This window comes from Capra hircus, chromosome 5 (genome assembly GCF_001704415.2).
Source record: "Capra hircus breed San Clemente chromosome 5, ASM170441v1, whole genome shotgun sequence".
In the NCBI taxonomy this organism is placed as follows: domain Eukaryota; kingdom Metazoa; phylum Chordata; class Mammalia; order Artiodactyla; family Bovidae; genus Capra; species Capra hircus.
Genome location: NC_030812.1, coordinates 55,099,964 through 55,126,023, shown reverse-complemented (window position 1 = coordinate 55,126,023; position 26,060 = coordinate 55,099,964). Strand labels below are relative to the sequence as shown.

The 26,060-nt window shown below is 42.4% G+C and overlaps 1 protein-coding gene and 1 pseudogene across 2 annotated transcripts in view; one reads left to right on the top strand and one right to left on the bottom strand.

The window, feature by feature from the left end:
- LOC108636103 lies at window positions 1,475-3,115 on the bottom strand (annotated as a pseudogene).
- OS9 (OS9, endoplasmic reticulum lectin) overlaps window positions 3,249-26,060 on the top strand; it is a 35,583-nt gene continuing 12,771 nt past the window's right edge. The window contains exons 1-5 of one of the 2 annotated variants that reach the window (XM_018048009.1): window positions 3,249-3,443; window positions 3,866-4,042; window positions 4,915-4,978; window positions 5,109-5,185; window positions 5,370-5,468. In XM_018048009.1, the coding sequence (XP_017903498.1) occupies window positions 3,282-3,443; window positions 3,866-4,042; window positions 4,915-4,978; window positions 5,109-5,185; window positions 5,370-5,468 (579 nt within the window). In that variant the 5' untranslated portion in view covers window positions 3,249-3,281. The remainder of the gene's footprint in view (window positions 3,444-3,865; window positions 4,043-4,914; window positions 4,979-5,108; window positions 5,186-5,369; window positions 5,469-26,060) is intronic. The other variant, XM_018048008.1, reaches the window with a different exon arrangement.

Genomic DNA, 26,060 nt, shown 5'->3' with positions numbered 1-26,060 from the left:
CTCGGAGTTCACTCAAAGTCATGTTCATCGAGTCGGTGATGCCATCCAGCCATCTCATCCTCTGTCGTCCCCTTCTCCTCCTGCCCCCAATCTCTCCCAGCATCAGAGTCTTTTCCAATGAGTCAACTCTTCGCATGAGGTGGCCAAAGTACTGGAGTTTCAACTTCAACATCAGTCCTTCCAAAGAACACCCAGGGCTGATCTCCTTTAGAATGGACTGGTTGGATCTCCTTGCAGTCCAAGGGACTCTCAAGAGTCTTCTCCAACACCACAGTCAAAAGCATCAGTTCTTCGGCGCTCAGCGTTCTTCACAGTCCAACTTTCACATCCATACATGACTACTGGAAAAACCATACCCTTGACTAGACAGACCTTTGTTGGCAAAGTAATGTCTCTGCTTTTTAATATGCTACCTAGGTTGGTCATAACTTTCCTTCCAAGGAGTAAGAGTCTTAATTTCATGGCTGCAATCACCATCTGCAGTGATTTTGGAGCCCCCCAAAATACAGTCTGACACTGTTTCCACTGTTTCCCCGTCTATTTCCCATGAAGTGATGGGACCAGATGCCATGATCTTTGTTTTCTGAATGTTGAGCTTTAAGCAAACTTTTTCACTCTCCACTTTCACTTTCATCAAGAGGCTTTTTAGCCCCTCTTCACTTTCTGCCATAAGGGTGGTGTCATCTGCATATCTGAGGTTATTGATATTTCTCCCGGCAATCTTGATTCCAGTTTTTGCTTCTTCCAGCCTAGTGTTTCTCATGATGTACTCTGCATATAAGTTAAATAAGCAGGGTGACAATATACAGCCTTGATGTACGCCTTTTCCTATTTGGAACCAGTCTGTTGTTCCATGTCCAGTTCTAACTGTTGCTTCCTGAACCTGCATACAGGTTTCTCAAGAGGCAGGTCAGGTGGTCTGGTACTCCCATCTCTTTCAGAATCTTCCACAGTTTAGTGTGATCCACATGGTCAAAGGCTTTGGCATAATCAATAAAGCAGAAGTAGATGTTTTTCTGGAACTCTCTTGCTTTTTCGATGATCCAGCGAATGTTGGCAATTTAATCTCTGGCTCCTCTGCCTTTTCTAAAACCAGCTTGAACCTCTGGAAGTTTAAGCAAAAATCTTCGCATATAATGAAATAATGAGATATGAGATTAAGTGGCAAATTAAAAACAGCTAGATCACTTTATAAAGGAGGGGAAATACAAGTGCAAATTTGAATATTTGAGACATATGCAAATTTTTTCCATGCAATATAAATATATATTCACAATTTAGTTCCATGTTCTGACTACTGAAAAATAGCAAATCACCCAGTGTCTGCAGAAGAGCACATGTAGGGAAAATAAATATTTAATGAAAGGTCTGGACATTTTCTAAGTCTGACAATCAAAAGGATTTTCAATATTCAGTTTTGAAAAAGCACTGCACTTTAGAGCTCTAAAATTACAAAGTCTGAATCTTCATTTATTCAAAGAGAAGAAATTAAATTGAGGATGTCCACTTGATTGCAGGTATAGTTATTGGCAGTAGACTCTTACACTCATGCTTTATAAAATTGTCCAAGTCCACCTTCTGGTGGGGGTTCAGATGTAGCCTTTTTTTTTTCTATTTTTTCTTTTTTCTTCTCTTTTCTTCCACAGACTGAACATTCAGAATACTTCGAGATGCAGCCTCCTTCTGTCTTCTCTCTGCAGCCTCTGCAAGCTTTGCTCTTTTCTCTTTCAGGTCCGGCGAGGGAGGCGCGGCCTCCGTGGGACAGGGAAAACACCCCCCCACGGGGATCGCGGTTGGAGGTCCCCTCCTCCGCCCGCCCTAACTAGGCGGTGAGACTGCACGATCTAACGCGGGTCCCAGGTCTGCGGTGCTCGCTCCGCCCTCCTCCTGCTATAATTTTATGCACACAATATATTATTTATCTGAGGCTCTTACTGATGGGTTTTTGTTTGTTTGAATTAATTTTCGGTTGCTTTTTCTCCCTTGCAATTTGCTTCCTCTGAGTTGCTGCTTTTCTTCTTCTTGTTGTTTTGTTTTCTTCTTTGTATATTAAAGACATTCCTTAAATGTTTTATGATCCTTGGCTGTCCGCTTATATTTTGAAGTGAGGCTATCAAAAAACTGATTGGAAAGCTTGTGTGCCGGCTAGGGCACGAGGGCTTCCCCGGTGGCTCGGACAGAGAAGAATCTCCCTGCAGTGCAGGATTCTCGGCCAAGGACTTAAATGTAGGATTCCCTCATTTTGTTTCTTTAAGAGAACCCTGATGAAAATATCTTTGGGGATTTCTCTGTTGGGCGGGACAGAGTCTCCAGATCAGTTTTTCCAAAGATATAGTCATGATCTTGTTTATGTTTGTTTAGGAATCAATTTCTCAGGATTACTTAATCAGTTCCCATTCCTCCATTTGCTTTCTAGCTTCTGAAATGTTGCTGCTGTCTCCTTTCCCTTTGTTCCTAAGTGGCCTGGAAGACAATACCTACGTTTGTCACTCGCAGCTGTCCAGCTCCCAGTTTTCAACTGGAAGTTCCCATTATTTCTTTGGGGGCTTCCCTGGTGGCTCAGAGGTTAAAGTGTCTGCCTGCAATGTGGGAGACCTGGGTTCGATTCTGATCCCTGGGTCGGCAACCCACTCCAGTATTCTTGCCTGGAGAATCCCATGGACGGAGGAGCCCATGGGTTCACAGAGTCGGACACGACTATTTTTATTGGAAGACAACTGCAGGATCGTCCAGAAAGGTTTTGACACAAATTACCAGATCACCTAAATATGTATGTAAAATGAAAAGAGGAATGCTACTATACAATAATTGTTTTGTAACAAATATTAAGTAGCTTTCAAGAGTATTGTGTGCACGCACCCATCCACCTCAAAGATCCGCTTGGCGGCGGCCAGACACAATAAAAAAATGACTTAAAAAGCAATCAGAAATGCGTACAACAGCTGGGCTAGAACAGAAAAGAAAAAAACACACACAAAAAACTGCTTAACTGGGCCCGGCGTGTAGACCGCGCCTCCCTGGAACTGGGAGAGGGGAGGAGGGGGTCCGATATCATTGGTGATTGGTTGGCCTCTTCAACCAATCACGCGTAGCGAGTGATTTTGCTAATTGTCATGATACACCTCCTCGTGGGCTTTAGAGCTACGTTGACAAATGGGAATAGGGCACGTGAGAGGGACAGAAAGTTTCGCCAATAAGACCTTGGGGCGTTATGGGCGGGATGAGGCCGCCGCCAGGTTTAGGGCGGAAGGAGTTGTTCTGGATTAGAAGGGGAACGAAAGATGGCGGCGGAAACGCTGCTGTCCAGTCTGTTGGGACTGCTACTTCTGGGGCTCCTGTTACCCGCAAGTCTGACCGGCGGGGTCGGGAGCCTGAACCTGGAGGAGCTGAGTGAGATGCGTTATGGGATCGAGATACTGCCGTTGCCTGTCATGGGAGGCCAGGTGAGGAGGCGTAAATGGGCAAGGGTCCTGGGCAGAAAGGGAAGGAGAAGGTAGAGGAAAAAGGGCAGCTGTGGAGTCTGTGGCGGAAGCCTAAGGAGAATCGGGAAGAGTAAGCAGCGGTTTTATGAGGACTCCTGAAGATCGTAGTCAAAGACCCATTCCCTTGGGGCCAGGGACTGGGAGGGGTGGGGCTTCCCTCTGTCAACTTCAGGTCCCAGTTCCCTATTGAAACACCCAGACTCCTCCCCTGTGAAAAAGTGGGAGTGCCCTCTCCCCTCACCCGCTGAACACCGCTGGAGGACTTGTGGCTCACTCTGTCTTGACTGGACTCCTCCCCATTATGTGAAGAGGGATCTCGTTGTTCTCCCTGATCCCAAACCTCTGTTTGCCTCCCTGTCCCCCGACCCCCACTTCTTTCCCAGAGCCAAGCTTCGGACGTGGTGATTGTCTCCTCTAAGTACAAGCAGCGCTATGAATGTCGCCTGCCAGCTGGAGCTATTCACTTCCAGCGTGAAAGGGAGGAGGAGGCACCTGCTTACCAAGGGCCTGGGATCCCTGAGTTGTTGAGCCCGATGAAAGATGCTCCCTGCCTGCTGAAGGTGAAAGGAACTGGGATAGAGGGAAGGAGGGCATGGAAACTAGTTATCTATTTGGGAACTAGTTATCTATTCACAGTGTGTCTGTGAATGAAGAGTGATCAGAGTATCTGTAGGTGTTAAGAAGGCCATTGAAGGAGCAGGCATATTGTACAGACAGGAAAAAAGCAAAGAATCCTGTAACCAATGATGATACTTTGCTGATTATAGAGGAGTGTTAGGATAGAAAATCTCAGAATAAAGATTAAACCAATACTGAGGTGCTTAAAGGGGTCAGGCTGAGGCAGTAGGCGTACTCCCTTAGAGAAACTTTCCTGGTTAGGTCACCCCTTTCCCTGTCACTCTCTGCCCAGTGTCCTGTTTTATTTTCATCATGGCACTTTTCATGACCTGAAATTATTAACTGAATTATCAGTTTATTTATTTTTGGTCTGAATCCTAGTACTAGAATGTAAGTCTGTGAAATCAGAGAATTTATCTTGTTCACAGCTGTATCCACAGTAACTAAAACAGTACAAGGAAGTTCAATTAATACTTTGATATTCCATGTTTCCCTGGTCTGAGTGCTTCAAGGATATCATGATTTCTTATCTTTATGGACAACAAAGAAGGATTAAAAAAAATATTTACAAAGAAAAAAATTTTTTTAATATTTAGAAAGAGAAGAGTAGTAAACCAACTAGGCTGTAGAAGTCTCTCTCCAAGTTACAGAAGACAAAGAGCCCTCCTCACCAAGAATCTGGAGGATTAAGAATAAGGAGGAGATGAGAAGTAAATCAGTGGTTATGTGTTTTGAGGCCAGGAGAGATTTTGGTTTCCAAGAAGAGATGTCTGCATTCCATCCCCCTGACAGTTCTTTTTTCTTTTATTGTCAGACCAAGGACTGGTGGACATATGAATTCTGTTATGGACGCCACATCCAGCAGTACCATATGGAAGGTGAGTTCCACCTATGTTTTCCCTAAGCCCTCAGAAACCTGTCATGGAAGGTGACCTGCCTCCCCAGTTCCCTTCCCTCCCAGTCCTCTGAGAACAGGGTAACAATGCTTTACTGTGCTCTCTCTTGCAGATTCAGAGATCAAAGGTGAAGTCCTCTATCTTGGCTACTACCAATCGGCCTTCGACTGGGATGATGAAACAGCAAAGGTGGCAGGGGTGCGGGACTGGGAGAGAAAGGGGTCTGGGCTGCAGACTGAGAGCTCTGTTGAGAAGGGGAGGGGCAGGATTAACTGACGTGCTTCTCTGGGCTCCGTCTTAGGAGCGAGTGCTCTTTTTCTTCCTCCTTGCTGTCTTTCTCACACCCCTGCCTCATGCCTGATGTCCTCCCCAGGCCTCCAAGCAGCATCGCCTGAAACGCTACCACAGCCAGACCTATGGCAATGGGTCCAAGTGTGACCTCAACGGGAGGCCCCGGGAGGCTGAAGTTCGGGTGAGTCTTGGGAGAGGGACGTTGACAGTCTGACAGTGACAACTCAGAGTCTAAGGGAAGAGGGCAGGGTTGTGTGGTATAGTCAAGAGTGTCTACCAGGCCCTAGACCCTAAGTTTAAGACTCATATTTCCAGCTTTGTGTCACTGCCTCAATTTTCACAGGCACTTCTATTTTTTTTTAATTGGTTCATAATTGCTTTACAATGTTGTATTAGGTTCTGCTCTACAACAACGTGACACAGCTATATGTGTACATATATGCTCCCACTCTTGAGCCGCCTCTGTCCGTGCCCCCACACCCCACTCCCCTAGATGAGCGCATAGCCCGGAACTGAGTTCCCTGTGCTGTACAGGAGCTTCCTGCGGGCTACCTGCTTTACACATGGCAGTGCATACATGTCAGTGCTACTCGGTTAATTCATCCCACCTGCTCCTTACCCCACTGTGCCCAGAAGTCCATTCTCTGTGTCTGCATCTCTATTCCTGCCCTGCAAATAGGTTCATCAGTACCATTTTATAGATTCTGTATAGACACATTAATATATGGTATTTGTTTTTCTCTTTCTGACTTCACTCTATATAACAGAATCTAGGTTCATCCACATCACTGCAAATGACCCAGTTTCGTTCCTTTTTATGGCTAATACCCCACTGTATATATGTACCACATCTTCTTTGTCTCTTCTGTTGATGAACGTTGAGGCTGCTTCCATGTCCTGCCTATTGTAAATAGTGCTGCACTGAACACTGGAGTGCATATGTCTTTTTGAATTATGGTTTTCTCAGGGTGTATACCCTGTGGTGGGATTGGTGCATCATATGGTAGTTTTAGTTTTTTAAGGAAGCTCTACTGTTCTCTGGGCTTCCCAGGTGGTGCTAGTGGTAAAGAGCCTGTCTGCCCATGAAGGAGATGTAAGAGATTTGGATTCCATCCCTGGGTTGGGAAGATCCCCTGGAGGAGGATATGGCAACCCAGTCCAGTATTCTTGCCTGGAGAATTCCATAGATAGAGGAGCCTAGTGGGCTACAGTTCATGGGGTCACAAAGAGTCGGACACGACTGAAGCGCATTAGCACACGTTTACACTGTTCTCCATAGAAGTTGTATCAATTTCCATTCCCACCAACCAACCACACTTTTATCTGTGTTTCTCCTTTCTTTCCCCTAAGCTGGACACCTGAGTTTCATTACTGACTCTTCTTCACTTTGTCCTCCTTTCTACACTTACTTGACTCTGTAGTGAGGTCGTGCTGGAGTCGGTACTGGGCTCCACTCTGGAGATGCAGTGGTGGGCAGACATGCAGCCCCTACCCTCATGGACTGCAGGCGGGAGACGAAGGCAGAGGTTAAAGAATCACAAAAATGAGCGTGTGATTACAAAGCTGAGAAGTGATATAGAGGAAAGGAATCAGAGTCGATAACGAAGCTCCTTCATTCTTCTGCATTTCTCTCATAGCTGACATCTTCTCTCATATGCTTCATACCTTCATCTCTCACCTACATCATCTCCAACAGCCTCTTAACAAAGTTTCCTGGTGTTGTGGTACTTAAAGGAATTCAGGCAGGCAGCTGTCTGGTAGGCCAAGTTCCTCAGGTGATCTAATGTGTATTCACAAACATATACGCCTGTAGAGAGCCGGGACACAAGAGTTCTCTTTACGCAATACAAATTTGCACATGCAGTTGTGTGGTGGTAAGTGTGGGACACTAGGATCGCCCAGGTAGGGTGGGGTGGGGGAGGGGGGAGCCCAGGTGTAATGTCTGCCAATATCCATGGTATAAATATCCCCACCATGGCCAAACTCATGCTTTCACTATGACGTCAATCATAGTGCAACATTCCTGAAAACTTACTACTTGGCTCTTGTGAACTGGCCCGAGTTGGCTCTAACACACCACTCTGAGCAAGTGTCACTTCTCTACCGAGTTCTGGAAAGCCTTCAATAATTCTGCCTGGCATAAATGATAAGACCCAAATACTTCAGAGCAGACTGGGGTGGTAGCAGCAGAGAAGGGGGAAAGCAGCCAGATTCTGCTGCTTTTGAAGCAGATTTTGAAGATAGAGCCAATAAGATTTGTTGAAGGATTGGATGTGACGGGGAGTCCACAATGATTCCAGGGCCTATAGCTTGAACAGCTGGAAAAATGGAATTGTCATTTAGTTAAGTGGGAGGGAACGGGTGTGGAGGAGTAAAGTAGGCTGGTGTTGGACATATGAAGTTCAAAATGCGTAGTAGATCTCCCAGTGGTGATGGTCAGTTGGTAGTTGGCTCTCTAATTCTGGAACTCCAGGACAGGGTCTGGGTTAGATATATAAAATCTTACTGCATTTCTGTCCCACTGCTCTTCTTCCTGCCCTTTGATTTTTTATTGTTGTTGTTTGTTTTTTAAAAACTATTTGTTTATTTGGCTGCACTGGAACTTAGTTGGGGCATGTGGGATCTAGTTTTCCCAACCAAGGACTGAACCCAGGCCCCCAGCATTGGGAGCACAGAGTCTTATCACTGGACCACCAGGGAAGTCCCTCTTCCTGTCTTTTGAACCACTGGGTCTGTTTCCTCTGCCTAGAGATCTCTGAATGGCTGTCTCCATCCTCTCATTCGGATTATATATCCCTGTGACACCTCCACAGGGAGACCTGACGGGCACACAGACACACACTCTTCTGCCTTCATCCTGGTGAACTCCTGTGGTGTTTTATATTCTTCAAAGCATGTGTCGTTTCCTGAAATTAGCTTATTGTTTGGGTTTAATTTCTTTGTCTATCCCCACTAGAATAAGCTCCAGGAAGTCAGGGACAATATCTGACTGTCTTATTTTCTGCTGTATCCTCAGTGTCTTCCACAGTGCCTGGCACCAAGTAGATGCCCAGAGATTATTCACTGAATGAATGATGAACCATTTCAAATGTCACTGTATTTTTTGTGACCTTTCTTGGCTAGCCCAGAAAGTTCATTGTGTTCTTTCAGTGCTTCATATATCAGTACATCCGCATCCACATGTATCCACATCTTAGCCTGTTTGGGCTGCTGTAACAAACTACCACAGGCTAGGTAGCTTATAAACATCAGAAATTTATTTCTCAAGTTCTAAAAGCTGAAGTCTGAGACTGGGGTGCCAGTGAGGTTGGGTGAGGACCCTCTTCCAGTCCCAGACTTCTTGTATCCTCACAAAGGAGCTCTGTGGGGTCTCTTTCATAAGAGTATTAATCCCATTCGTGAGGGCTCCAACCTCATGAGCTAAGCATCTCTGACAGAACCCTCTCCTGATACCATCACAGTGGGCATGAGGATTTCAACCTACAAATTTTAGGGAGACACAGACATTCAGATGACAGCAATCCACAGCACCCACACACATATATAATCTATTATAGCACTTACTTCATTGTATTCTATATATTTCTTTACTTGTTTGTATGTTCCGTAACACTGAGAACTGAAGGCAAAGACTTCATTTTCCTCATAGCTACTGACAGCGTGCCCTGTGCCAAGCACTATGACAGACAACTGGAGAGGAAATGCTGACTGAGAGACCTAGTTTTGCTGTCAGGAGACAGACATTATACAAATAGCCACAGCACACGGACAGACTCTCTGACGGGTGAGGTATTTTTCATAGGGGAACACACAAAGAACTAACCCAGGTCGAGGGGAGACCTGTGGGGAAGGTGACCTTTGAACTGGCAGTAGAAGGATGAGGAGTTATTCCAGCCACTGTAGAGGAGTGGGAAGGAGAGGGTGTTCCAGGTGGAAGGTTCATGGAATTCAAAAGGCTTGGAGATGGGAGAGATTGATAGCTGTGCACTGGCTGGAGGGAACTACGGGAGGTGAGGCTGGGCAGTCGCTAGGGGACAAGTCACGTCACGCTAAGCTCTGCACCTGTGCTGAGGAGTTTGGACAGTCTGAAAAAGGGGAAACCAATGAAGTACTGTCCTAGAAAAAACCCGAATGAACTTTCTGCCAGCCTGATCTTTTGAGCAGATGCTGACAAATTCACTGTTGGTTTTGACGGCTCGCTCTGCTTCCGTTCAGTTCAGTCGCTCAGTCGTGTTGGACTCTTTGCGACCCCATGAACTGCAGCATGCCAGGCCTCCCTGTCCATCACCAACTCCCGGAGTCTACCCAAACCCATGTGCACTGACTCGGTGATGCCATCCAACCATCTCATCCTCTGTTGTCCCCTTCTCCTCCTGCCATCAATCTTTCCCAGCATCAGGGTCTTTTCAAATGAGTCAGCTCTTCACATCAGGTGGCCAGAGTACTGGAGTTTCAGCTTCAACATCAGTCCCTCCAATGAACACCCAGGACTGATCTTCTTTAGAACAGACTGGTTGGATCTCCTTGCAGTCCAAGGGACTCTCAAGAGTCTTCTCCAACACCACAGTTCACAAGCATCAATTCTTTGGCGCTCAGCTTTGTTTATAGTCCAACTCTCACATCCATACATGACTACTAGAAAAACCATAACCTTGACTAGACGGACCTTTGTTGACAAAGTAATATCTCTGCTTTTTAATATGCTGTCTAGGTTGGTCATAACTTTCCTTCCAAGGAGCAAGTGTCTTTTAATTTCATGGCTGCAATCACCATCTGCAGTGATTTTGGAGCCCCCCAAAATAAAGTCAGCCACTGTTTCCCCATCTATTTGCCATGAAGTGATGGGACTGGATGCCATGATCAGAGTTTTCTGAACATTGAGCTTTAAGCCAACTTTTTCACTCTCCTCTTTCACTTTCATCAAGAGACTCTTTAGTTCTTCTTTGCTTTCTGCCGTAAGGGTGGTGTCATCTGCATATTGGATGTTATTGATATTTCTCCTGGTAGTCTTGATTCCACCTTGTGCTTCATCCAGCCCAGTGTTTCTCATGAGGTACTCTGCATATAAGTTAAATAAGCAGGATGACAATATACAGCCTTGATGTACTCCCCCAATTTGGAACCAGTCTGTTGTTCCACGTCCAGTTCTAACTGTTGCTTCCTGACCTGCATACAGGTTTCTCAAGAGGCAGGTCAAGTGGTCTGGTACTCCCATCTCTTTCAGAATCTTCCACAGTTTAGTGTGATCCACACAGTCAAAGGCTTTGGCATAATCAATAAAGCAGAAGTAGATGTTTTTCTGGAACTCTCTTGCTTTTTCTGTGATCCATCAGATGTTGGCAATTTGATCTCTGGCTCCTCTGCCTTTTCTAAAACCAGCTTGAACATCTGGGAGTTCACGGTTCACATATTGCTGAAGCCTGGCTTGGAGAATTTTGAGCATGACTTTACTAGCGTGTGAGATGAATGCAATTGTGCGGTAGTTTGAGCATTCTAAACTGACCTTTTCCAGTCCTGTGGCCACTGCTGAGTTTTCCAAATTTGCTGACATATTGAGTGCAGCACTTCCACAGCATCATCTTTTAGTATTTGAAATAGCTCAACTGGAATTCCATCACCTCCACTAGCTTTGTTTGTAGTGATGCTTCCTAAGACCCACTTGACTTCACATTCCAGGATATCTGGCTCTAGTTGAATGTGAGTGATCACACCATCATGATTATCTGGGTCGTGAAGATCTTTTTTGTACAATTCTTCTGTGTATTCTTAACATCTTCTTAATATCTTCTGCTTCTGTTAGGTCCATACCATTTCTGTCCTTTATTGTGCCTACCTTTGCATGAAATGTTCCCTTGGTATCTCTAATTTTCTTGAAGAGATCTCTAGTCTTTCCCATTCTGTTGTTTTCCTCTATTTCTTTGCATTGATTGCTGAGGAAGGCTTTCTTATCTCTCCTTGCTGTTCTTTGGAACTCTGCATTCAGATGCTTTTATCTTTCCTTTTCTCCTTTGCTTCTGGCTTCTCTTCTTTTCACAGCTATTTGTAAGGCCTCCTCAGACAGCCATTTTGCTTTTTTGCATTTCGTTTTCTTGTTGATGGTCTTGATCCCTGTCTCCTGTACAGTGTCATGAACCTCTGTCCATACTTCATCAGACACTCTTATCAGATCTAGGCCCTTAAATCTATTTCTCACTTCCACTGTATAGTCATAAGGGATTTGATTTAGGTCATACCTGAATGGTCTAGCGGTTTCCCCCACTTTCTTCAATTTAAGTCTGAATTTGGCAATAAGGAGTTCTTGATCTGAGCCACAGTCAGCTCCTGGTGTTGTTTTTGCTGACTGTATAGAGCTTCTCCTTCTTTGGCTGCAAAGAATATAATCAATCTGATTTCAGTGTTGACCATCTGGTGATGTCCATGTGTAGAGTCTTCTCTTGTGTTGTTGGAAGAGGGTGTTTGCTATGACCAGTGCATTCTCTTGGCAGAACTCTATTAGCCTTTCCCCTTCTTCATTCTGTATTCCAAGGACAAATTTGCCTGTTACTCCTTTCTTGACTTCCTACTTTTGCATTCTAGTCCCCTATATGATACGGACATTCTTTTTGGGGTGTTAGTTCTAGAAGGTCTTGTAGTTCTTCATAGAACCATTCAACTTCAGCTTCTTCAGTGTTACTGGTTGGGGCATAGTCATGGATTACCATGATATTGAATGGTTTGCCTTGGAAACGAACAGAGATCATTCTGTTGTTTTTGAGATGGCATCCATGTACTACATTTTGGACTCTTTTGTTGACCATGATGGCTACTCCATTTCTTCTAAGGGATTCCTGCTCACAGTAGTAGATATAATGGTCATCTGAGTTAAATTCACCCATTCCAGTCCATCTTAGTTCACTGATTCCTAGAAAATCAATGTTCTCTGGCTGGAGTGAATCAAATGATTGGGAGACCAGTGAGGAGGTGGTCACAGTGATCCAGGTGAGAAAACAAGGTGGCCCGGGGATGAAGACATTTGAATTATTGGAGAGATTCAAGGGGTCCCAGGTCTCTGGCTTGAGCAATTGGATAGATGGTGGTTTCCGTTCCCAAGATGGGTATAGTGGGAAGAGCAGTAGGTTTGGTAAAGGAAAACGTTGGTTTGGGTTTTGAATAGGATGACTGTAGTGGCTATAGGCATCCATGTATATATATGAGGAGGCTGTGGGATCTCTGGGTTCGCAGCTCAGGAGAGAGATCTAAATTGAACCCAGAGTGTTCGGAGCCATCAACCTACTGGTTATGATTGAAGCTGTAGTATGGATGAAATCCCACCCAAAGAGACAGGATATTGTGAGAAAAGTGGAACAGAGCTCAAGGAAGCCATCACTGAAAGCCTGGGCAGAAGCGGTCTCTGCCGAGAAGAAGGGGCCAGAAAGGAGACCGTGGTGACACAGAACATAGAAAGGACATGTCTCGAAGAGGAACTGGCCCGTGGTGTTGGCTGCATCTGAACCTCAAGGAAGTGAAGAATTAAAAGCTGCTTGTGAGCGATCATAGGAATTGTCATTTTAATAAAAGCAACACACAAACATGGAAATAAAAATTTGGATGGTAGGGATGGGAGCCAGATGAGGATTGGTAAGTGCCCTGTTTGCAGCCTCCCCTGACCAGTCCTTGGTTGGACTCGGTGCCAAAGGTCATTGGCGGTTTCCTGCAGAGCAGTTTCAGTGGGCTGGTGAAGCTGAGGTGTTGAGCACTGTGGTGAGAAAGTGGAAGTCTTTGAAGAAGTCTGAATTTGAAGGGGACGGGTGTGGGCTTGGGAAGGTGGGACTTTGTGCTTGTTGTTTCACGTGTTAAGGTAGGAGCAGGTTTACATGCTGGGTGGACTTAGGAGAAAGGAGGGTAGGTTGAGGTATAGGAGAAGGAATGAGAACAGAATGTGGGCAAGGCTGGGATCTGAGTAGGGGACTATTACTGTAACTAGAGCAAAAATACAACATATTTTCTGGGGAGTCTGGAGGTTTTGGTGGCAGAAAATTGATGGTATTCCTATCTGACTGCTTCTCATTTTCAGCTTTTGATGGGCCCCCAAGTTAATAGCTTTAGTGACTGACTGAATCCCCCACTCCAGGGCTGGCCTGGTGAAGTTCCATCTTCCAGGTGCCTCCTAGGTGGGAGCAGTGTGCACAGAGTTTGGTAAAAGTGCATTTTCTATGGAGTTTGGGAACAGTGGGTTAGCCATCTGGAATTAAATAAATTTGGATCCCTATCTCACTTATATTAAATAGGATTTCAGAGAGCTCTGAGATTTTTTCCCACTAAAATGTTTAATTATGAAACATTTCAGACATACAGGAAATAATGTCATAGACAAGTTAAACAGATGTTTAACATTTTGCCATATTTGCTTCAGATCTGTTTTTTTTAATAAGATGAATAAAATGCTAATGATATAGTTAAAGCCCACCATCTCATTTCTTCGTCTTGTCTCCAGAAACAACCAGAACCATCTCTGTGGTTGCTTTGTACTTTTATTAGTGCTACCCTGGTGGCTCAGATGGTAAAGTGTCTGCCTGCAATGTGGGGGACCTGGGTTCAATCCCTGGGTTGGCAAGATCCCCTAGAGAAGGATATGGCAACCCACTCCAGTACTCTGGAAAATTCCATGGACAGAGGAGCCTGATTGGCTACAGTCCATGGGGTCGCAAAGAGTCGGACACGACTGAGTGACTTCACTTTCACTTTCACACATATCACAGGCAACATGCATAGTTTTGTGTTTTAAAATTATCATCAGCATAGTTCTGCTTTTTCACTAATGGAGGTATTTACCGTTCTGTGGTGTGACATGGAGATCCAGTTCAATGATTTTAATGGCTGCATTGTGTTTCATTGTTTACTTATCCATTCCTCTATTGAGGAACAGTTGGATTTCAACTCTACTGCCCTTTATGTAGACCGCATTGTGAATGGGGAAGAGATTCTCCAGGGAAATACCTACTAGAATCACCGGGTTATCGGGAATGCAGATATTGGTGAGTTGGGTGCATTGCCCATTTTTTAAATGTCTTTTTAACATAAAGGCATTCTTCATTTATTTTTAATTATTGCTTTTTAAGTTATAGTAAAACAAACATTAAAAGTTGCCATTTTAACAATTTTTAAGTGTACAATGCAGTAGCAGTAAGCACATTAACAATGGTGAATAATTGTTACCACTAATTACTATTTCATTAACATCTTCATTTTGTTTTCTTCACTAAGCTGTGTCTGACTCTGTGACCCCATGGACTGTAGGACGCCAAGCTTCTCTGTCTTTCACTATCTCCCAGAATTTGCTCAAATTCATGTCCATTGAGTCGGTGTTGCCATCCAACCACTTCATTCTCTGTCGCCCACTTCTCCTGCCCTCAGTCTTTCCCAGCATTAGGGTCTTTTCCAGTGAGTCAGCTCTTCTCATTAGGTGGCCAGAGAATTGGAGCTTCAGTTTCAGCAACAGTCATTCCAATGAATATTCAGGGTTGATTTCCTTTAGGACTGACTGGTTTGATCTCCTTGCAGTCCAAGAGATTCTCAAGAGTCTTCTCCAGCACCACAATTCAGAAGCATCGATTCTTTGGCGTTGAGCCTTCTTAATGGTCCAACTCTCACATCCATACATAATTGCTGGAAAAACCGTAGCTTTGACTATCCAGGCCTTTGTTGGCAAAGTGATGTCTCTGCTTTTTAAGACACTGTCTACGTTTGTCATAGCTTTTCTTCCAAGGAGCAAACGTCTTTTAATTTCATGGCTGTAGTCACTGTCCGCAGTGATTTTGGAGCGCAGGAAAGTAAAATCTGTCACTGCTTCCATTTTCTCCCTCATCTGTTTGCCATGAAGTGATGGGACTGGATGCCATGGTCTTAGTTTTTTTAATGTTGAGTTTCAAGCCAGCTTTTTCACCGTCCTATTTCACCCTTAGTTCCTGTTCACTTTCTGCTGTTAGAGTGGTGTCATCTGCATATCTGACATTGTTGATATTTCACCCAGCAATCTTTTTTTTTTAATTTTTATTTTTACTTTATTTTGCTTTACAATACTGTATTGGTTTTGCAATACGTTGACATGAATCAGCCACGGGTGTACATGAGTTCCCAATCCTGAACCCACCTCCCACCCCATATCATCTCTCTGGATCATCCCTGTGCACCAGCTCCAAGCATCCTGTATCCTGTATCGAACATAGACTGGCAATTCGTTTCTTACCTGATAGTATACATGTTTCAATGCCATTCTCCCAAATCATCCCACCCTCTCCCTCTCCCACAGAGTCCAAAAGTCTGTTCTAAACATCTGTGTCTCTTTTGCTGTCTCACATACAGGGTTATCATTACCATCTTTCTAAATTCCATATATATGTGTTAGTATACTGTATTGGTGTTTTTCTTTCTGGCTTACTTCACTCTGTATAATAGGCTCCAGTTTCATCCACCTCATTAGAACTGATTCAAATGTATTCTTTTTAATGGCTGAGTAATGCTCCATTGTATATATGTACCACAGCTTTCTTATCCATTCATCTGCTGATGAACATCTAGGTTGTTTCCATGTCCTGGCTATTATAAACAGTGCTGCGATGAACATTGGGGTACACGTGTCTCTGTCAATTCTGGTTTCCTCGGTGTGTATGCCCAGCAATGGGATTGCTTCACTAAGCAATCTTGATTCTAGCTTATGATTCATCCAACTCAGCATTTTGCATGATGTACTCTGCATATAAGTTAAATAAGCAGGGTGACAATATACAGCCTTGTACTCCTTTCTGAATTAAGACCCAGTCATTGTTCTGTGTCTGGTTCTAACTGTTGCTTCTTGACCCACATACAGGTTTCTCAGGAGACAGGTAAGGTGGTCTGGTATTCCTGTCTCTTTAAGAGTTTTCCACACTTTGTTGTAATCCATGCAGTGAAAGGCTTTAGTGTAGTCACTGAAGCTGAAGCAGATATTTTTATGGAACTCCCTTGCTTTCTCCATGACCCAGCAAATGTTGGCGATTTGATCTCTGGTTCCCCTGCCTATTCAAAACCCAGCTTATGCTTCTGTAAATTCTTGGTTCACATACTGCTGAAGCCTAGATTGAAGGATTTTGAGCATATGCTAACATATGAAATGAGCACATTTGTATGGCAGTTAGAACATTCTTTGGCATTGCCCTTCTTTAGGATTGGAATGAAAACTGACCTTTTCCCATCCTGTGACCACTGCTGAGTTTTCCAAATTTGCTGACATACTGAGTGCAGCACGTTCACAGCATCATCTTTTAGGATTTGAAACAGCTCAACTGGAATTCCATCGCCTCCACTAGCTTTGTTCATAATGATGCTTCCTAATGCCCTCTTGACTTCACATTCCAGGATGTCTGGCTCTAGGGGAGTGATCACAGCATCGTGGTTATCTGGATCATTAAGATCTTTTTTGTACAGTTCTTCTGTGTATTCTTGCCACCTCTTCTTAATATCTTCTGCTTCTGTTAAGCCCATACCATTTCTGTCCTTTATGGTGCCCATCTTTGTGTGAAATGCTGCCTTGGTATCTCTGATTTTCTTGGAGAGATCTCTAGTCTTTCCCATTCTATTGTTTTCCTCTATTCTTTGCACTGATCATCGAGGAAGGCTTTCTCATCGAGGAAGGCTTTCTCATCTTGCCTTGATAGTCTTTGGAACTCTACATTCAAATGGGTATATCTTTCCTTTTCTTCTTTGTTTTTTGCTTCTCTTCTTTTCACAGCTATTTGTCTGCATTCAGTTGGGTATAAATTTCCCTTTCTCCCTTACCTTTTGATTTTCTTCTTTCCTCAGCTGTTTGTAAAGCCTCCTCAGACAACCACTTTGCCTTCTTGCATTTCTTTTCCTTTGGGATGGTTTTGGTCACCACCTCCTGTACAATGTTGCAAACCTCTGTCCATAGTTCTTCAGGCACTCTATCAGGTGTAATCCCTTGAATCTATTTTTCACTTCCACTGTAAAATCATAAGGGATTTGATTTAGGTCATACCTCAATGGCCTAGTGGTTTTCCTTACTTTCTTCAATTTAATCCTGAATTTTGCAATAAGGAGCTCATGATCTGAGCCACAGTCAGCTCCAGGTTTTGTTTTTGCTGACTGTATAGAGCTTCTCCATCTTTGGCTGCAAAGAACGTAATCAGTCTGATTTCAGTATTGACCATCTGGTGATGTCCATGGTTGAGTCTTCTTTTGTATTGTTGGAAAAGGGTATTTGCTGTGACCAGCATGTTCTCTTGACAAAACGCTGTTAGCTTTAACCCTGCTTCACTTTGTACTCCAAGGCCAAACTTGCCTCTTATTCCAGGTATCTCTTAACTTACTTTTGCATTCCAATCACCTATGATGAAAAATACATCTTTTTTGGTGTTGGTTCTAGAAGGTGAGGTAGGTCTTCTTAGGACCAGTCAGCTTCAGCTTCTTTTGCATCAGTGGTTGGTGCATAAGCTTGAATTACTGTGATGTTGAATGGTTTGCCTTGGAAATGAACCGAGATTATTCTGTTGTTTTTAAGACCACACCCAAGTACTGAATTTCAGACTCTTGTTGATTATGAGGACTACTCCAGTTCTTCTAAGGAATTCCTCCCTACTGTAGTTAGTAGATACAGTGGTCATCTGTATCATCAGAATTAAATTCTCCCATTCCTGTCCATTTTAGTTCACTGATACCTAAGACATCAATGCTCAAAATTCTCCAAGCCAGGCTTCAGCAGTATGGGAACCATGAACTTCCAGGTGTTCAAGATGGTTTTATTTTTTTATATATGAAACTTTTAGTATTTTATTCATTTTCATAGTTTTACAGTATTAGTAAAAAAAAAAAAAAGGCCATTATAAATAAGTATAAAATGGAAGTTGATGAAAAAATAACCCCAAGTCTTCCTTGACTTCCACCCTCCCACCAAAAAACTAGCTAGTGTATGGCAAATATCCTTTTCACACATTATCTTTAGGCATATGTTCACTTTGTAGTGGTGGATGGTTTAGTCGCTAAGTTGTGTCTGACTCTTGTGACCCCACGGACTGTAGCCTGCCAGGCTCCTCTGTACATGGTGCTTTCCAGGCAAGATTACTGGAGTGGGTTGCCATTTCCTTCTCCACAAGCTGGTTTTAGAAAAGGCAGAGGAACCAGAGATCAAATTGCCAACATCTGCTGGACAATGGAATAAGGAGGAGAGTTCCAGTAAAACATCTACTTTTGCTTTATTGACTATGCCAAAGCCTTTGACTGTGTGGATCACACTAAACTGTGGAAGATTCTGAAAGAGATGGGGATACCAGACCATCTGACCTGCCTCTTGAGAAACCTATATGCAGGTCAGGAAGCAACAGTTAGAACTGGACATGGAACAACAGACTGTTTCCAAATAGGAAAAGGAGTACGTCAAGGCTGTATATTGTCATCCTGCTTATTTAACTTATACGCAGAATACATCATGAGAAATGCTGGGCTGGAAGAAGCACAAGCTGGAATCAAGATTACCGGGAGAAATATCAATAACCTCAGATATGCAGATGACACCACCCTTATGGCAGAAAGTGAAGAGGAACAAAAAAGCCTCTTGATGAAAGTGAGAGAGGAGGGTGAAAAAGTTGGCTTAAAGCTCAACATTCAGAAGACGAAGATCATGGCATCTGGTCCCATCACTTAATGGGAAATAGATGGGGAAACAGTGGAAACAGTATCAGACTTTATTTTGGGGGGCTCCAAAATCCCTGCAGATGGTGATTGCAGCCATGAAATTAAGACACTTATTCCTTGGAAGGAAAGTTATGACCAACCTAGATAGCATATTAAAAAGCAGACATTAGTTTGCAAACAAAAGTTCGTCTAGTCAAGGCTATGGTTTTTCCAGTAGTCATGTATGGATGTGAGAGTTGGACTCTGAAGAAAGCTGAGTGCTGAAGAATTGATGCTTTTGAACTGGTGTTGGAGAAGACTCTTGAGAGTCCCTTGGACTGCAAGGAGATCCAGCCAGTCCATTCTAAAGGAGATTAGTCCTGGGTTTTCTTTGGAAGGAATGATGCTAAAGCTGAAACTCCAGTACTTTGGCCACCTCATGCAAAGAGTTGACTCATTGGAAAAGACTCTGATGCTGGGAGGGATTGTGGACAGGAGGAGAAGGGGACAACAGAGGATGAGATGGCTGGATGTCATCACCGACTCAATGGACGTGAGTTTGAGTGAACTCCGGGAGTTGGTGATGGACATGGAGGCCTGGCATGCTGCGGTTCATGGGGTCGCATGCGGTTCATGGGGTCGCATGCGGTTCATGGACACAACTGAGCTACTGAACTGAACTGAAGTCATCAATGCTCAATTTTGCTATCTCCTGCTAGGCCACATCCAGTTTACCTTGATTCATGGACCTAACGTTCCAGATTCCTATGCACTATTGTTCTTCACAGCATCAGATTTGACTTTCTCCACCAGACATATCCGCAGCTGAGCGTCATTCCCACTTTGGTCCAGCTGCTTCATTCTTTCTGGAGCTATTGGTAATTGCCCTCTGCTCTTCCCCAGTAGCATATTGGACACCTTCTGACCTAGGGGAGGCTCGTCTTCTGATGTTATATCTTTCTGCCTTTTCATACTGTCCATGAGGTTCTCCAGGCAAGAATACTGGAATGAGTTACCATTTCCTTCTCTAGTGGACCACATTTTGTCAGAACTCTTCACTATGACCTATGCCCTTGGGTGGCCCTGCATGGATTGGCTCATGGCGTCTCCAACTTACACAGGCCCCTTTTCCATGACGAGGCAGTGATCTGTGAAGGGGAACGTCACTATTTTATCATTTATTTCCTTCTTCTTCCTTTAAGTTCTGTTCTCTTTCTGACTTCTTGGATTTTTTTCACACTTAGAAAATTTTTTATATTTAATTTTTGAATAGGTATGAATTTTCATAGCTCTAATATAGAAATGCTTTACAAAGTGTACAGAGAAAAGTCTTAACACACTTTCCCCTCATCACTCTGTTTCTATCCCTGTAGAAAGGTAACCATTGTTAGCTTCTTTTTTACAATCAGAGATTTTTTTTTGCTCTTATTTTTAAAAAATTAAAAAAATTTTAATTGGAATATAATTGCTTTATCATGTTGTGTTAGTTCTGCTGTGAAACAAAGTGAATCAGCTGTATGTGCATATACATCCCCTCCCTCCTGAGTCTCCCTCCCAACCCCAAAATTTTTAATTAAAATATCCTTGATTATGAATTATGTAAATTATACAGTACAGTATAATGATTCACAATTTTTAAAGGTTATACTCCATTTATAGTTATTATAAAATATTGGCTGTATTCCCTGTGTTGTTCAGTATATCCTTGTGGTTTATTTATACATTATAGTTTGTACCTCTTAATCCTCTGCCCCTATATTGCTCACCCTTTCATCTCCTCACTGATAACCATCGGTTTGTTCTGTGTATCTGTGATTTGACATTAAGTTATTTATTGATTTTCTAATGTTAAACCAATTTTGCTTTCCTGAGATGCATCTAGTTTTAAAAATATCTTAAAAAATATACTATTAGTTATTTATTTTTGGATGCACTGGGTCTTCGTTGCTGCATGCTGGCTTTTTTCTAGGTTCAACGAGTTGGGGCTACTCTCTAGTGTGGTACACAGGCCCAGTTGCCCCAAGGCAGGTGGAATCTTCCCGGACCAGGAATCAAACCCCTGTCCCTGTGTTGATAGGTGGATTCTCAACCACTGGACCACCAGGGAAGTTCATATGTATTATCTTTGAGTATCCTTTTTTTACCTTGTTGGACTCAGTTTGTGATGTTTTCAAGGATCTTGTATGTCTCTCCTGAGAGAGAGTGACCTTAGTTTTCCCTTCTAGTACTGTCCTTATGCTTTAGACAAGGTTATGCTAGCTTCAAAAAATCAGTCAAAAAATGTTCACTTTTTCTATATTCTGAAGATTGTGTAAGATTGTGATATTTTATTCTTACATGTTTGCTTGAATTCACCTGGAAACTCATCTTGGTCTAGGTTTTCTTTGCAGGAAGATTTTTACTTATGATTCATTTATTTTAGTAGTTTTAGGAATATTCAAAGTTCTTTTATTTCTACTTGGGTCAGTTTTAGTATATTTTCTAGAAATCAGTCTAGTTTGTCTCCTTTTTCCAATTTCTTGGTATAAAGGTGCTTATTTCCTTCTAATCTCTGTCAGTTCAGTTCAGTTGCTCAGTTGTGTCCAATTCTTTGAGACCCCATGAACCGCAGCACACCAGGCCTCCCTGTCCATCACCAACTCCTGGAGTCCACCCAAACCCATGTCCACTGAGTTGGTGATGCCATCCAACCATCTCATCCTCTGTTATCCCCTTCTCCTCCTGCCCTCAATTTTTGCCAGCATCAGTGTCTTTTCAAATAAGTCAGCTCTTCGCATCAGGTGGCCAAAGTATTAGAGTATCAGCCTCAGCATCAGTCCTTCCAGTCCAAGGGACTCTCAAGAGCCTTCTCCAACCCCACAGTTCAAAAGCATCAATTCTTTTGCCCTCAGCTTTCTTTATAGTCCAACTCTCACATCCATACACAACCACTGGAAAAACCATAGCCTTGACTAGACGGACCTTTGTTGACAAAGGTCTCTGCTTTTTAATACGCTGTCTAGGTTGGTCATAACTTTCCTTCCAAGGAGCAAGCGTCTTTTAATTTCATGGCTGCAGTCACCATCTGCAGTGATTTTGGAGCCCCCCAAAATAAAGTAAGCCACTATTTCCACTGTTTCCCCATCTATTTGCCATGAAGTGATGGGACTGGATGCCATTATCTTAGTTTTCTGAATGCTGAGCTTTAACCATATTTTTTCACTCTCCTCTTTCACTTTCATCAAGAGGCTCTTTCAGTCAGTCAGTTCAGTCACTCAGTCGTGTCTGACTCTTTGCGACCCCATGAATCGCAGCACACCAGGCCTCCCTGTCCATTACCAACTCGCAGAGTTCACTCAGACTCACGTCCATTGAGTCAGTGATGTCATCCAGCCATCTCATCCTCTGTCTCCCCTTCTTCTCCTGCCCCTAATCCCTCCCAGTATCAGAGTCTTTTCCAATGAGTCAACTCTTCGCATGAGGTGGCCAAAGTACTGGAGTTTCAGCTTTAGCATCATTCCTTCCAAAGAAATCCCAGGGCTGATCTCCTTCAGAATGGACTGGTTGGATCTCCTTGCAGTCCAAGGGACTCTCAAGAGTCTTCTCCAACACCACAGTTCAAAAGCTTCAATTCTTCAGCACTCAGCTTTCTTCACAGTCCAACTCTCACATCCATACATGACCACAGGAAAAACCATAGCCTTGACTAGACGGACCTTAGTCAGCAAAGTAATGTCTCTGCTTTTGAAGAGTCTCTTTAGTTCTTCACTTTCTGCCATAAGGGTGGTGTCATCTGCATATCTGAGGTTATTGATATTTCTCCCAGCAATCTTAATTCCAGCTTGTGCTTCTTCCAGCCCAGCATTTCTCATGATGTACTCTGCATATAAGTTAAATAAGCAGGGTGACAACATGCAGCCTTAATGTACTCCTTTTCCTATTTGGAACCAGTCTGTTGTTCCATGTCCAGTTCTAACTGTTGTAGCATCTGTAATTAGATTCCTCTTTTCAGGTTATTCCTCTTGCATGTAATTCCGTCCTCAGAGTACATCAGAGAATTCACACAGGTGTAAAATCCTAAAAATGCAGTGAGGGTGCAAAGACCTTCTCTCCAGAAGTCAGATCTCAGTGCACACCAGAGAATTCACACAGGAGAGAAACCCTATGAGTGCAGTGAATGTGGGAAGGCTTTTAGCCAAAATTCAGCTCTTGGAATACACCTGAGAATTCACACAGAGGAGAAACCTTATGAATGTGGAAAACCTTTGTCCATAAAACAGCTATATTAGAGTATATCACACCACAATGCATACCATAGGGAAAACCCTGGAGTGTAATGAGTTTGGAAAATGCTAAAGGAAGTATGGGGCTTCCCAAGTGGCTCAGTGGTAAAGAATCCACCTGCCAAGCAGGAGATGCACATTCAGTCCCTGGGTGGGGAAGAGCCCCTGGAAAAGGAAATGGCAGAGTCCCATGGACAGAGGAGCCTGGCAGCAACAGTCCATAGGGTCTCAAAGAGTTGGACATGACTAAGTGACTCAACAGCACCCACAGGTTTTGTTACTGGTCCGTCTCGAGAGGCTGGTCAGTTTTATTAGTTTTATTTTCCAAGAACTAATTTCAGCTCTGTTGAGCTTCTGTAGCAATTCAATATTTGTTTTCTATTGTATTTATTTCCAGGCTAATTGTTCTTTTCCTTCCTTTTACTTTTTTCAGCTTTAATTTGCCTTTTCCCCCCCTAATTTCTTGAGTACTTAACTCATTTCCAGCTTTTCCTCTTTTACATCCTCTTACAAATTTCTCTTCAGTTACTAATACAAATATGTCACGGTTTTCTGAGGCTATTTTAAGTTTTTTTAATCTAATTTTCAAATTGATAATACTCTCCCATAACTCAAAACCCAGAAAGTATAAAGGTGTGTGATAAAAATTTTCCCTCCCAAACTTATCTCCCACCTGCTCATTTCCCATCATGCCCTCCCTCACTGCCCAGTAACCCTGCTCTTATTATTCTGTAGCCTTCTGGCCTTTCTTTGTGTGTTTAAAAGCAGTTGTGATTAGAGATTCTTATTTCCTGTTCCCCCTTTTTTTAAAAACATACAATGCACAGTACGTTAAACATACTTTGTGCCACCTTATTTTTATACATCTTGACAATAATTCTTAGCAATCTTTCAGGGCAGTACGTCTAGAACTTTATTTGTTTTCATGTTTACATAATATTCCATTGTATGAATGTTCTATCACTTTGTCACCATTACTATATGCTTAAAATCATTTCCCTCCTACTTTTTGTCATTACAGAAGATAATTCTATTATACATAAAGTATAATTGCTGGGTGCAGGTGATATATATTTAAAGATTGTCTGTAAAAACTTTCTGTTACAGAAAATGAAAAACAAAACCAGAATTGTCCAGTGACCTCCCTGTGTATCATTTGGCTTCAACCAATATGGCCAGTCTCATTTCACCTATCCCCTTGCCCACCTCCATGCAGTATAATTCCACTCCCACTCCAAGCTCATATGGAAGCAGATTGCAGGCATCATCTCATTTCATCCTTAAATATTTCTGTGTTATCCCTAAAAGACTAGAGCTCTTTTAAAAATATAACCACAGTACTATATCACACTTGAAAAATTAACCAAATTTCTTATCACCAAATAGTCAAGCATTTCAAGTTTCCCTGATTATCTTATATATATATATTATATATATATATAATATATATATAATAGTTACATAGACTTTCATGGTTATACCATTAAATTTGAGTCCTTTCAAATTTGGTGAGACTGGTACAGTACAGTGTATGTCAGTGTCTGTGAATGATTCTTTGTGTTTGAAAAGAACATGTCCTCTACTGTGAGGCACGATGTTTTCTGTATGTCTTTTAGGTCATGCTGTTCACATCTTTTATATCCTTACTGATCTGTCTCCCACTATAATTATGGATTTGTCTGTTTTTACTTATTATTCTTTCAATTTATTCATCATTATTCTGTCAGCTGTTGCTTTTTGTATCTTGGGGCTATGTATCAGTTTATTCAGCTAATGTTTATTAAGTGCGTCTATGTGCCAGGAACTGTTCTAGTTGCTAGAGATATTTCAAGAGAACACGAGACAAAAATGCCTCATCTCGTTGGGAGAGACAGACAAGGAAGATAAAGAATTACACACAATTTAAATTATTATTCCTCATAAATTGAATGGTTTAACATTATGAATTGACCTTTATCTTAGTAATTTTTTTACTTTAAGTCTCTGCTGTGATAATAATATAGCTATAACAGCTTTGATTATGTTTACTGATTTTTTTCATCCTTTTGGTTTTACCTTTTCTATATTCTTATGTTTTAAGTGTGTCTCCAAATAGCACGTACTTGTATTTAAAACATTTTTAGCCATTTATATATGTGTGTGTATATATTTGGACTTATGTCTAACATTTTATTTTATGCTTTCCTTTGTTCCATTTTTTCTTTCCTTCCTTGCTTTTGGTTTATCTTAATGATGCCACTTTTCTCTCATCTCAGTAGGAAGTTTTGCTCTGTCTCTTTATTTTTTAAAATAACACGTTTATGGAGATATAAGTCACATAGCACATAATTCAGGGTGTATTTCAGTGGTTTTTTCATGTATTCAGAGGTGTGCAGCCATCAGCACAAGCAATTATAGACCATTGTCATCACCCTGAAAGAAATCCTCTACCCTTGAGCAGTTACTTTCTATTCTACCTCCACTCCCCACCCCATCCACCTCTCCAGACAACCTCTCATCTTTCACTCTGTCGATGTAATGGTGTATAATGTGTGACCTTTTATGTCTGGCTTCTTTCATTTATCATGTGTTCAAGAGTCATCTGTGTGTAGCAGGTACCAGTACTGCTTTACATTTTATTACCAAATAATATTTCACATTCTATCTATTCTTTCATCAGTTGGTGAACACTTGGGTTGTTTGCACTTTTTGGCTATTATGAACAATGGTGCTTTAAACATACATGAACAGGTTTTTGTGTGGTTTTTTCTTTTGGTATATACCAAGGAATAGAATTGCTGGATCATATGGTAATTCTATATTAAATTGCCAGACTTTAATATTTTTAGATTGCCAGACTTTCATTAAATTCTATATTTAATTGCCAG